The sequence below is a fragment of the Thermobia domestica genome, chromosome 10, assembly GCF_964235325.1.
Source record: "Thermobia domestica chromosome 10, izTheDome1.hap1.1, whole genome shotgun sequence".
NCBI classification, from domain to species: Eukaryota; Metazoa; Arthropoda; class Insecta; order Zygentoma; family Lepismatidae; genus Thermobia; species Thermobia domestica.
In genome coordinates this window covers 103,289,548-103,303,372 of record NC_137463.1, presented here as the reverse complement: position 1 = coordinate 103,303,372, position 13,825 = coordinate 103,289,548, and the positions used below count along the sequence as shown (strand labels likewise).

Here is a 13,825-nt window from a genome sequence, read left to right as displayed (position 1 = left end):
TGGACCTCACATTAAACCTACAATGCACTGTAATTATAAATTTAGATACCTCAAATGGGAACAAAAATCTTTCTCCTGCTACATCATATTAGAAACTGACCCCGCAGCAAACATGAACAACTTACTAATGCAAACGCACCAGAACAGTTTCCGCTGCTGATAGTGTATGCTGAATCCATTACGGTGAGAAGTAGTTGAAACCAGAACGTTCTTTCGTGAACACAATGTATTTCATTTTAATAAAACTCCCCGATATGCAAAACAATGTAAAAAGTGGCACTTACTTATTCCCATACCAGATGTAAGTGACTCAAATTTTGTTTCTGCTGATATCCTCGGAGGACCTGTCCGAGCTCTGTCTTCTACATCCCAATATTTTAAACATTCTTCTCTCATTTCTGCTTGTTTTGGCTCAATTAAAGTTTCGTCTTTGCAAAATGCTGCTATTTTCGTAAGATTTAAAACCTGACGTTCCCCAAGACTAAAGAAAGGAAAGATAATAATATATGTAAAACAAATTAATATCCAGAGGTATTTATACTATAAATGTAGTTACGTGACAATAAAACTGACCTTATGCCTGTATATAAGGTCAGTTTTATTATTAAGTTAATAATAATGTATCAATTTTCTTATTACATAGTCCTATGATAACCTTCGTGTGAAGCAAGATACAATAAATATTCCTATATCATGTAGTTTAAAAACGCTGGCGTCTGACAGTTGGATAGAGCACGTGATGCATTGGAGGTTGCTGTGACCAAAATCTATGCAATAATAGAGACAGCAATTCTACCGACAAACTTATAAAATGTAATATGTTATAATGCTATAATCGTAATAATGTAACAGAACCATTCGTAATGTATGATTTCCAAATAACGAAGGTAATAGAGCTTGTGTATCTGACAGAAAATTTAACACTCAAACACAAGAAACAGCTATGTCAATGGCTTTGGTTGCCTAGAACTAGCATGAAGGAATACTAGAGTGATTGGCTAACAAGCCTCCCTTTCGTTTTGTTTATAGCACGTGTAGCTATCTGTCAAACGTAAACTTTCGTTAACTGCACAATAATATTTAGAAATTCAGGAATCCTTTACACGATATTAAGATATACAGTAAACTCTACATTTAATGAACCAACTGGGGCGAAAGTGTGTGAGTAAAATCGCGAATTGTGTTATGAAGAATATGGAAAATAGTATATTACACTTGAAATTATGTTATATAAATGCAAAATATTTAATTTACAAACCATATTAACAAAGAACTTCTTACATCTCCAATTACAAGAATAGAAAAAAAGCCTCAAGCTTCAGTTGCTTTAACATCGAATGTCGTTTATTTTTAATAAAATATCTAAACTGCCTGAAATGCTCATAATAAGGCAATATTTCCGGATCTGAATTACATTTGCTACGCTAGTAAAATTCTGTACGTTAGATCCAAAGTCCTTTGATTCGAGGTTCACTAAATCGATGGTCTACTTTAAAACCTTAACAAGAAATCAATATTTCAACATGATCATACAAGGATGGATGAGGAATGTATGCGGAATTGATTGTTATAATTTCAAAATATAAAATGAATAAAGAACTTGATAAAATAATAGTACATTTTCTTCTTTTCATTCAAGCATTACTTCTCTGGTTTTGACGATGTAAGACGGAAGTAAGACTTATAATCTTATAATGAGGAATACCTACAAATGGATTTCACGTGGTGTAGCAATGAAGGATTATTCTATACAGGAGTGCTACTTGGGAGTGCAATTTACATCTAGGGGACGCCAGACGACCAAGGCTTCTTTGGCGCTTCATCTTGAACGCCTTTGGAAAGCGCCACTGAAACCGCAGCAGCGGATCCTGTTGTTGGTCCAATTCCTATTGCCTCGGGTCTACTGGTGTTGGGACTGGTGTTGGGACGCACAACAACAGGCCGCCTTGAAGCACTTGATCGACAAGTGCGTGCTGCGGTGCGCCAATGGCTTTGTCTGCCTCATGATGTCTCCGACGCCTTTTTCCATGCACCAATAAGAGAGGGTGGACTTGGTATCCCCTCTTTGAGGTATACCATTCCTGTGCTGAAATTAAGGCGATTCAGCAAGCTCCAGAACTCACAGCTCGAGATTTTCCGTGCTGCCTTCCTCTCTCCATCCATCCAAAGGGAGGTTGAGTGGGCACGTGGCCAAGTTGAGGCTATCGGCCAGGGCGTGAGGGATACTCGTGCAGTTCGGAAACAGATGGCCCTTAAGCTGCATGGCTCTACCGACGGTTACGAACTTCGGGAGTGTTCCCGGAGTCTTGCATCATCTGCTCCTCTCACTTTGAGTGGAGCATTAAGCCTTACCGGTAGAGACTATGTGGATTTTCTTCATACGAGGGTCAACTGTTTACCGAGTAGGATTCGAACTTCGCGTGGGTCCAGGAGATATGGGATGTCCACCGACTGCCGGGCCGACTGTGGAGTCAGTGAGACAGCAGCCCATATCATCCAGAATTGTGGACGGACTCACGGAATTCGAATCAAGCGCCACGACGTCATCTGTGGTGTATTGTGCGAGGATCTTAAGGAGCAGGGATGGACGGTGGTTAGGGTGCCCCTTATTCAAACCTCAGAGGGAATTAGAAAACCTGACATTGTCGCTTACACTCCGTCTCAAGCGACACTTATTGATGTGCAGGTTGTTTCCGGAGCCACTGGCCTGGATGCTGCCCACCATCTAAAGCGTCTCAAATACTCCCGTAACCCTCAGGTTCGGGAGTACGTAAGAGACCTTTCAGGCAACTGGCCCCGGGTAACAACTTGCACTCTCTCGTGGAGGGGTATATGGTCGGCTCGCGCCTCAAGCGAGCTGGCCGTTCTCGTACGACCCAAAACTCTCAAGCGTATTACCATCGCCGCGCTAACCGGTTCGATTAAGATATTCAGGTGCTTCATGACTATGACGCTACCCGCAAGGTGGCCGATTTGACGTGTCGGAGTGGGATAAGGGAAGGGGCCTCACTTCGTAGTACCGCCCCATCCCGGTTACATCTTTGGATGGCAACCATAGATCTGCGGTCCGTCTTCCCTATGGGCCGCAACGGTATAGGCGGGTATAATAAAATATGAGGAATACCTACAAATGGATTTCACGTGGTGTAGCAATGAAGGATTATTCTATACAGGAGAGTCTGACATGTGAAGCAAAACAGTGGATGAGTGTCGTGTAAAAATTTGTGCGCTAATAGGGTGCGCCATTAAGGGTGGAAAGCACTGGACCAGACATTAATATTGATCGTTTTCGAGTATTTTTACATATCACACACACCCTTTCCTTCCCCATATCTCACCTTCATGTTCATGAATGATCAATCTGGACTTAAACGAAATCAAGTATTTATCTCAGCGACTAAGGAAACTAGGGACTGCACACTAATATCGGTCGTTTCCGATTATTTTTACATCCCTTTCCAGCCCTCATCGCAATACCAACAATGTAATAAAAACTTTGACCACGGTCCATTCATGTACCAAAAATCATCAATCATCAACATCGTTCCAGCAGTGTAGGAGTTAGCCGCCAAACATTTTTACATTTCGTTTATATATATATGGCGTTTCAAAACAACACCGATAACGTTTGGGAGGTGATTCCTGACACCAAGATAAGACAAAAAGTATAGATCAACCTGTTTGCACAAATGCTTCCTTTCGGAATTATAGGCTGTCAAAAACATGAAAAAGTGAGCTTTAAAGATCCATAGCTCCATTAATTATGGGACCTGCCGTAGTCGTGTCAAGACTTTATTTAAGAACTAGTATCTGTCCTATCTAAATATTCATGTTTCAGAATCTGTGGTACGTCCGCAACAATTTTTTTTTTTTTTTAGAGGTAGTTGGTGATTATTTCAAATTATATGCCAGTAGCCAAATTGCCTCTATAAAAATCGCTGCGTGAGTACCTTAGGATTCTGAAACATGTATTTTTGGATAGTGCATATATTAGTTCCCAAGTAGTGTCTTGACCCGACTACGGTAGGCTCCTTAGTTTTGGAGCTATGAATCTTTAAAGTTCATTTTTTTAATGTTTTCGGCACCCTATATCTCGAAAAGGAAGCGTTTGTGCACCCAGGATGGTCTATACTTTTTGTCTTATCTTGGTGTCAGGAATCTCCTCCCAAAGGTTATCGGTGTTGTTTTGAAACACCCTATATATATATATATATAAACGCATGGCTATTTTTTTGTTTTAAAAAAGCGCATGTACACGTACGATGTCTGCTGCTTACAGTTGGATCATTACAATATATAGAATAGAATCATTATTTGCAAAATCCTAACGTGTTTTAGTGCCAGGCTGAGGGGTACGGTGGCTCAATGGTAGAGCACTTAACTCTGGTGTCAAGGGTTCCTTGTTCGATTCCACATCATGTCAGTTTGTGACGGACACCATCGTGTCTGTGGGTTCTCTCAGGCTTCTCCCGTTTTCTCCAACATTAATATTCCACTAATTTTTCTACTATCATTCACTTTCATATTTCTCCGTCATGTTTAGTCTAAAGGGCATAACCGTGGGAATTTAATTTCATTTTCGTTTATGCGCCACTCTTTAGCTATGGCCCTGAATAAACGGGGTAGTATACAAACCTAAAGAAACCAGATACATAATTCACTACCGAGCCTATATAATGCGACGAGATCAAAATCATACACTTGTATATTACTACTACGCTACTGCGGCCACTCCTTACTGACTATTCTTAGAATGTGTGTATAAATTACCATTTGACCCATGCCCATCGCGAAGTCGCATAATAATTTCAGTATCCTGATTTTGGAAGAAGACTGTGACCTTTAGATGTGCGAAATTTCGTAAAGCGATGCTTGGTTGAAGAAAGAGTATGTTAACATGTTCGACAACATTCTTTGGAGTAATGAAGTTGTATGTCATGTAGGGGGCTCGCTGGCTCGTTAACATCCACAAAAGTTATTATCGGCCAGATGAGGGATTTCTTAACCTTATGACGCCAGTCTTTCAAAGTTTACGTTAATTCCAATCTGAGGTCCGTGCGGACCCCAATCTACAGGGTGAGCACAGAAACAGTCCCAAGTTTCAAATTAGTGTAAATTTAATATGCGAAGGAATATTTTGCTGAAATTTTGAACAGTGATACATAAACTCAAAAAGTTTTTGTAGCAATAATTGAAATCCCGAACACTCGATGTGCGCGCCACCTGTAACGCGGGGAATATCGAGGCGGTAATCTAGCTCCAACCACACGTTGTGAAGCATATCCGGTGTGATGGAGTTGACAGCATCATTGATGCGTTCTTGGAGATCGTTCAGAGTTGCGGGTAGTGGAGGTGCATACACTTTGTCCTTCACAAATCCCCACAGAAAGAAGTCACAAACAGTGAGGTCAGGTGATCTTGGAGACCACTTGCAAAGAACTTGATCATTGACTACAGAGCGCCCTATCTATCGGTCTGGGAGGTTCTTGTTACTAAGTTGCGGAATCAAGCAGTTACGTAGCAATGCTAAGTAACTTTCAACTGTAATTGTTTGTTCCTGAAAGAACGGACCGTGCACCCGACACTCTGATACTGCACAAAAAACATTGATTTTCGGTGAATCACGTTCCACATTTACAGTTGCATGAGGATTCTGGGTTCCCCATATCTTTACATTGTGTCTATTCACCTTTCCACTTAAGTGAAATGTCGCCTCATCGCTGAACATGATCTTCGTCAGAAAGTTTTCGTCGTCCTCCATGAAATTTTGCATAGTCTCACAGAACTCACGGCGCTTTACCTTGTCTTGTGGGTATAACTTCTGAACCAACTGCAGTCGGTACGGGTAACACCGCAAACGCTTGCGTAAGATCTTGCTTACTGTTGTTTGTGGCATCTGCAACTCTCTGCTAGCTTTACGTGTAGACTTCTGTGGGCTGTGTACGAAGGCTGCTCTTACGCGCTCCACAGTTTCCTCGGAGACTGGACGTCGTCCTGAATGTCCTTTTCTTTGATCACAAATGCACCCCGTCTCAATAAACGTTCTATGCCACTTCACATTGGATTTGAGTGTGGGTGATTCAGCATTAAATTGTCGTTTGAAATCAAGCTGCACTCTCACAGAACTGCTTGTTTTTGCAAATTGTAAAACGCACCAGCTTCGTTGCTGTGGGGTGAACGCCATTTTCGATGTTACTACCCTCTAGCTCTAGGTCAGAACTAGGATTCTGAAAAGGTAGATGGGAAAATACTTTGAGTTTACTGAGCTCTGCACAAAATTTCATGTAAATATTGAATTAAATGTTAATTATATGGCACTTTAAAATCAGGTACTGTTTCTGTGCTCACCCTGTATAATATAGCTAGTGTACACTTTTCAATAGCTTTTATTTTATTAAGTTGTTAAACACAGTTGTTTACTTTTATTTACTATAAGATAGTTAATATAAACACATTATATATATACATACAGGGGATCGACACAAAATTTAAAAACACTTCACACAAGACACGTAAATTTGGCCCTTCACTGTACAACACGTGTTGCGGTTGCCGATCGTTTTTTTGTTTTCAATGTGTCAATGTGGACCTTCCTCTTCCGTCAGCAGTAACCAGTTCACCTGTGAGTGTTGTGGTGTGAAAGCAGCGCGGTAAAATGGGCGACCTGACAGACTTCCAAAGAGGCATGATCGTTGGTGCCCATCTGGTTGGAGCTTCAGTGGCAACAGTGGCGAACATTGTGGGGGTATCGAAAGGCACTGTGTCCAATGTCAGCATACACAATTCGGCACACAGAATACGGCACGAGGGCATACATAATTCAAGGGCAAACGACGTCTGCAAAGCACAACAGTGGTCGAAAGACAATCCTGTCAGATAGGGACCGGAGGGCATTAAAACGGATTGTAGCAGCTAGAAAGAAGACCACTGCAATGAAAATTACATCTGAACTCAATTCCGGCCTACAGAACCTGGTTTCATCGAAAACAGTGCGACGGGAACTTCATAAAATGAAAATTCATGGCAGGGCCGCTATCGCCAAACCCCTGGTCACAGCAGTAAATGCGAAGAGGCGTATCCAGTGGTTCAAGGACCACAATGCGTGGACTCATGAGCAGTGGATACATGTAATGTGGTCTGATCAATTAACCTTCATCTTGTTTCCAACAACCGGTCGTGTTTACGTATGGAGAACACCGTCGCAGGCCTGTGATACAGACTGTCTGCTCCCAACTGTAAAGCATGGGGATGGTTCTGTTACAGTATGGGCAGTAATATCGTGGTTTTCTGCAGGTCCCATCATAGCCCTGCATGGAATGATGAATGCTAAGGCGTATGAGGCCATTTTGGGGGACCAGGTTCTACCCATGGTCCAAATATTGTTCCCTGATGGTGATGACATTTACCAAGATGATTTGGCACCCTGTCACGCTTCAAAAACGGTGAAATCATGGTTTGAGAAGCATGACCAGGAGCTATCACACCTCCCCTGGGTTCCACAATCACCAGATCTGAACATCATTGAGCCATTGTGGTCTGAGTTAGAAAGGCGTGTTCGGTCTCATTACCACCCCTTAAAAAAATGGAGCATGTTTTGAAGGAACAATGGTAAAAAATTCCACAAGCCACGATTCAGGCGTGTATACGTCCATTCCACGTCGGATCAAAGCTGTTTTGAACGCAAAAGGAGGCCCCACACCATACTAGGTATGATTTTCACACTTTTGCAAACGTTTTAGATTTTTTGTCCAACCCCTGTATTTATATAGTGAAACATTTGTGTACTACGATACATTCTAGTGAAATTTTCTGTTTACTACATTTTCACTTTTCTTTGCATGAATTGTACTGTAACATACTTTACTTCAGAATTCACCAGAACATATGTTACAAAGTTTTTTCAAATGTTTCTAGAAATCTGAATTACTACAATTAGTACATCGTGTTTTTACTTCTCTGTTCTTATCTCGTCGACACAGAATTCATCTCTGCTTTTGTCGTGGGTTGTTCCAGAACATCCTTCAATATCTTTCACGATATGAATTACAGTAATAGCTTTTTTGACTTTACTTTGTATGGACTGAGGGTTTTCTAAATACCTCTGAATTTCCTATTCCTCCAATTCACATCCAAGTTCCTTTAGGAATATTGTTTCTCTTTTTGAGTTCTGATAGCACCGTATTGCGAGAGCTTCGACTGCGAAAGTTACATCGAAGAAATTTTTACTCAATCAATTACAATGAAAAAGAAAACCATAACCTAAGTCTCACTTTGTTTTCCAAGTATCCAACTTCCACACATGGTGGACTGTATTCATACCCGACTTAGTTTTGTTATACGTAATGATGATATCTGGTTTGTTCTTTACGGGAACTACAGTTTTATCATGGTGCAGTGATGACAATAGGAGGACCGATCTTTTCTTCTTCGGGACAGTTCGCATGGGTCAACTCTCCATCAAAGCACAAAAGTGACATATTTTCTGTTCGCTCGTGGACTTCAATAATTTATCTACGGATGTTCCTTTTGCATTTTCTTATTGTAGCAACAACTGTTGTTCTCTGAAGAAGTAACTCTTCGTTGAGATAGGTGATAGTCCATGGTTATGTTCCTTCCTTTATTTACCCATGGATTTACATGTTACTTCACCAGGTCTTTTACGTTGTCTCGTTCATGTTACTTGCTGACAACATATATTTCTCCATTTATGCATCTGTCAGCGCCATATGAGTGCATGGAAAACTATGGGGTCCGCACGGACCCCAAGTGTGCTAAATACGTTTTGGTTCTTAAATGCTATTATAAATTCTAAATACAAGAGAGTAAAACAAGAAAATTGTTATGAGTGAATTGAGAACACTTTGAAAAAAGATGTCCTGAGACATAGACAAAAATAGAAAACAGAGAATATATACATTAATGATGAAGCCTGGGGTCCGTGTGTGCGTCATAAGGTTAAAAAGACGCTTGAGACGACACAGAGCAAGTCTGAAGCCTGGGGTCCGTGTGTGCGTCATAAGGTTAAAAAGACGCTTGAAACGACACAGAGCAAGTCTAAAGGTGCATTATACCTTGTATTTTTGAGCCATATTGACTGCAAGATATCAAGAACTCTGAGCATTACTTAGAAATGTTACAAACTTGCCAAGATTTCTGCATAGGAAGAGGCGCACAAACTGATATTTATGTAAGACGGTACTCGCTCGCATTTTGTCTGGTTGGTTAGAAACATGTTCCAGGATGGTGGATTCCCCGACGAGGGCTCTCAAAACTTCCTTACAGCTTCTATTTAATGTCCTTACACAGATAATTTTAACTTCATTTTTAATTTAAATCATAAACGCCTTGTAGACCTACCTTGGGTCAAACATGTGTTGAAGAAACATCATTATACAACTTTATACACAAACAGATAAGAAAACTATGTGGTGTGTTCACTATTAATATTTTTACATATCTTTTGTCAGATATTTTTTTGATATCTTTGGTCACGTATGGAGCTTTACCGCCAGTGAGTTTTTCGTATGGAGTCATGATACAGCTACGACGACAAGTGAACAAAAAGGTAAATGCTGCCTATTTTCAGGAATCCATCACGATCCCACTATATCGGAAAGACATCCCTCGTTTGTACTGAGTCAACAAGAACCAGGTGCAGATCCACATAGACAAAGTATCAAGCCATATCCAGATAATCCCTTCGGTTTTATCATGACATGGAGCAGGAAAAGGCATCCCTATTATTACTTTTTATGACGTTCCTGTAAGGAATCCTGATGCCTCACATTTCTACGCAATCGAACCGTTAAAACGACGTCTACAATACCACAGTCCGTACCCTCACTGCCCTAGGTAGACTTGTAGAGAAATCGTATGAAATTCCTACGTCTACTCTAATGCTAATTTGTCGCACTTGAAATTGAGATGTCAGGTGACAGTTTATAATGATAATCTGACAGAACAGAACTGGTGGTGGCGGAACGGGTTTCCATTGGCTAAGAACATTCTGAAAATCGGTCGGATTTAACCCGGTTTGGGATATTTCGATATTAAATTACTTTTACTTTGGAAAATATTATCCGTAAAAGGATGCAGCATCAAAGTCAACGTAAGAATCTACCAAATACTGAAACGAATAAACGTATTTTCTACTACTTTCCTATTTTCTAGTTTATAAATTTACGGAATCATATATATGGAAGAAAAAATACCTGTTGTTCGAGTCTACAATATAATTGAAGAATTCCTGGTCAGCTTGCATTACTTCTACGGGAACAACTTCTACGATGTCTGAGTCTGAACCACGTCCACCATTTTTACACAGCCACAAATTTACATTATACATATAGTCAAATATGTCACCACAATCTTCTCTTTTCCATTTACATATAATATACCTGAGAAGAAATGAAGTAAATATTATCCAAAATAATTCTTTTAAAATAAAGCAACTTCAAATAATAAAAATAGAATAAATTTACAATGCTATTTATCTACATTCAGAAATTATAGAATATTGATCAAAGTCACACACATTAAACATCCTATTCGTTTGACTATTGTTAAACAGTGTAGATGTGCTTTTGAACAGCTCCGTGAATTTGGTTCATTTTGAGTGAGAAGGTATGGTTCTTTGGTGAGGAGAGAATTTGGATTTGGCAATCTGTATGTTCCGGTGACTCCGAAGACATTGCATGATTTGCAGACGCTGATCGGCAGTGGGAGTGAGTCTGGTGTTCGATGTTATCTGCCTTTTATTGTTCGTTGCATTTTTGTGTAATGGCAGTTGTCTTTGTTGTACAATGTCTTGTCCTTTATGAGTGATTGAGGGAACACAGTGGATTTTGATTTTATATTGTTTTCGTGATTTGTTCCATAGTGCAAGATGCGTGTCAGTTACTGTTATATATATATATATATATATATATATATATATATATATATATATATATATATATATATATATATATATATATATATATATATATATATATATATATATACTCTCTCTAACTCTATGGCCTATGGAACCCGGAGGTTCAGTGCCGCGTTCACAAAAGCTCTCCACTGACTTCTATCCTTAGCTAATTGCATCCAGTTTCTACTTTGTATTCCTATCTCTGCGAGATCCATCTTAATATTGTCCTCCCATCTGCGCCTTGGTCTTCCTAATGGTCGTTTTCCTATGGGTCTACCAGTCAAGACTTTGAAAGCGTTTCTACTTTCTTCCATTCTAGCTACATGACCTGCCCACCTAAGCCTCCTAGACTTGACGACCCTAACAATGTTGGGTAAACCGTATAAACTATGTAGTTCCTCGTTATGAAGCTTCCGCCATTCCCCATTCTCGTTCCTCTTGGGTCCGAATATTCTTCTCAGGACCCTGTTCTCAAATACTTTCAGTCTATGTTCTTCCCTCAGAGTAAGCGACCATGTTTCACAACCATACAGAACAACAGGCATGATTATCGTTTTATATATTTTAAGCTTCAAATTCCTCGACAGAATTCGCGACGACAAGAGATTTTGAACCGAATAGTAACACGAATTCCCTGCTTTTAGTCGACATTTAATTTCTTCGTGAATATGATTTTCGTCTGTTAATATTGATCCTAAATATTTGAAAGTATCCACTTTATCAAAAGCATTATTTAATATTTTAACGCCTCCACAATTTGCCGTATTACGGTCCCGACGCACTTCCATGTATTTAGTTTTCTCTGCATTTACTTCTAAACCCATGTCCCTGCAAGCGTTTAATAAGATCTCTGCATTTATTTCTACTGTTCTCCTATCATCCCCTATTAAATTTACATCATCAGCATATGCCATCACCTGGTGAATACCGTTCAACTGTAGGCCCTGGTTGCTATCTTTGATTTTCCTTATGGCGTATTCCAGCACAAAGTTAAATAATAATGGCGACAACGCATCTCCTTGTTTCAGGCCATTTTCGACGTGGAAGCTCGTGGACAAAAATTTTCCTACCCGCACTTTACTTTGGGATTCACTTAAACATATCTTAATTAATCTAATTAGCTTTCTCGGTATTCCAAGTTCTGTAAGAACGTTGTATAATGTTTCTCTCCTAACCGAGTCGTAAGCCTTTCTAAAATCAATAAATAGTTGATGCACCGGGGTATTGTATTCCCACTTCTTTTCGAGTATTTGGCGAATGGTAAATATTTGGTCGATAGTTGATCGATTTCATCTAAATCCGCACTGATAATCTCCAATAATTTCATCTGCGTATGGGGTCAATCTTGCTAACAGAATATTTGAAAGGATTTTATAGGATGTTGACAGAAGAGAAATGCCTCGATAATTATTACAGTCAGTTTTGTCGCCTTTCTTGTGAATTGGAACAATGATTGATTCTTTCCACTCTTGTGGCAATTCTTCCTTGTTCCAGATAAGGAGAATGAGTTTGTGTATCTTGTTTCACAATTTTTCGCCTCCAGCTAAAATTAACTCAGCCGGAATTTCATCTACACCCGGAGATTTGTGTTTCTTCAATTTCTTTATAGCGGCTTCCACTTCTATTCGATTGGGTTCTGGAATATACGGTTCTGCGGTGTGTATCTCCTTTTCTCCACGCACATTAGTTTTTGGCTGCGTGTTCAGCAAATCGTCAAAGAAATCTTTCCATCTATTTAAGAGGCTATCCGTATCAGTGACAACTGTTCCGTCAGATTTCTTTAATATATAAGCACGAGGTTGATAGCCTTTCTTAAATTCGCTGATCCCCTTATACATGTCCCGAATATTTTTATTTTTACTATTATCTTCAAGTTCCTTAATTTTAGCTTTCAAAAAATCCCGTTTCTTTGTTCTAAAAGTTTTGGAAGTTTCCCGCCTGATATCTGCGAAATTTTGTGTACTTGTTTCATTCGGATTTTGTAGCCACCGTAATTTTGCCTGTTTTCTCTTCTCTGCTAGTTTAATGCATTCTTGGTCGAACCATGGTTTGTTCCTACGTATTTCCGCGTGTCCCAATTTTTCTTTTTCTGAACTTTTAATGCTATCTCTAATTTCAATCCAAGTATCCTCAACACTAGTGCACTCCGAGTCTTCTAAAACCGCGAATCTATTCGAAACTTCAATCTGGTATTCCTCTCTTACCTGGCTCTCTTCTAATTTCTTTAAATTAAATCTCTCCGTTTTCGGACATTGAATATTACCTTTATTCAACGATAATCTCTCCCGTATTATCGCTACTACCAGGTAGTGATCAGTGTCACAATCAGCCCCTCTAAACGACCGGACGTCAATTATGCTAGATTGTCTTCTTCTATCTACTAAAACGTGATCAATTTGATTATGTGTTTTTCCGTCTGGTGATGTCCAAGTGTATTTATGAACGTCGCGATGTGGGAATTTTGTACTCTTCACGATTAGGTTTTTGGATGTTCAAAGTTCACGAGTCTAACACTGTTGTCATTACTTTCCTTATGCAAACTTTCGTTCCCTATAATCGGTTTGAAAATATCCTCTCGTCCTACCTTCGCATTGAAAACCCCTAATAGAATCTTCATGTGGTATCGCGGAAGTTGGTCAAATATCCGTTCCACTTCTTCGTAAAAACTGTCTTTTATATCGTCATCTTTATCTTCAGTTGGGGCATGTACATTTAAAACAATAATATCACACCACCGTCCCTTAAGAGTAATAAAAGAAAGTCTGTCAGTAACAAATTCAACCCGTTTAATTGCTGGTAATATTCGTCTGTGAACGAAAAACCCTGTTCCTAACTGGTGATTTTTATTTCCTTCCCCGTAAAAGAACGTAAAATTTCCGGAATTCTCAGATCCATTTCCTTCCCACC

At 39.6% G+C, this 13,825-nt stretch overlaps 1 protein-coding gene across 1 annotated transcript in view; it reads right to left on the bottom strand.

The window, feature by feature from the left end:
• The window catches only part of Cmtr1 (Cap methyltransferase 1), a 97,520-nt gene that overhangs the window by 21,811 nt on the left and 61,884 nt on the right, over window positions 1-13,825 (bottom strand). Inside the window, exons 11-12 of the mRNA XM_081728339.1 lie at window positions 10,212-10,397; window positions 285-481 (exon numbers count right to left, since the gene is read on the bottom strand). Coding sequence (XP_081584465.1) covers window positions 285-481; window positions 10,212-10,397 — 383 coding nt within the window. The remainder of the gene's footprint in view (window positions 1-284; window positions 482-10,211; window positions 10,398-13,825) is intronic.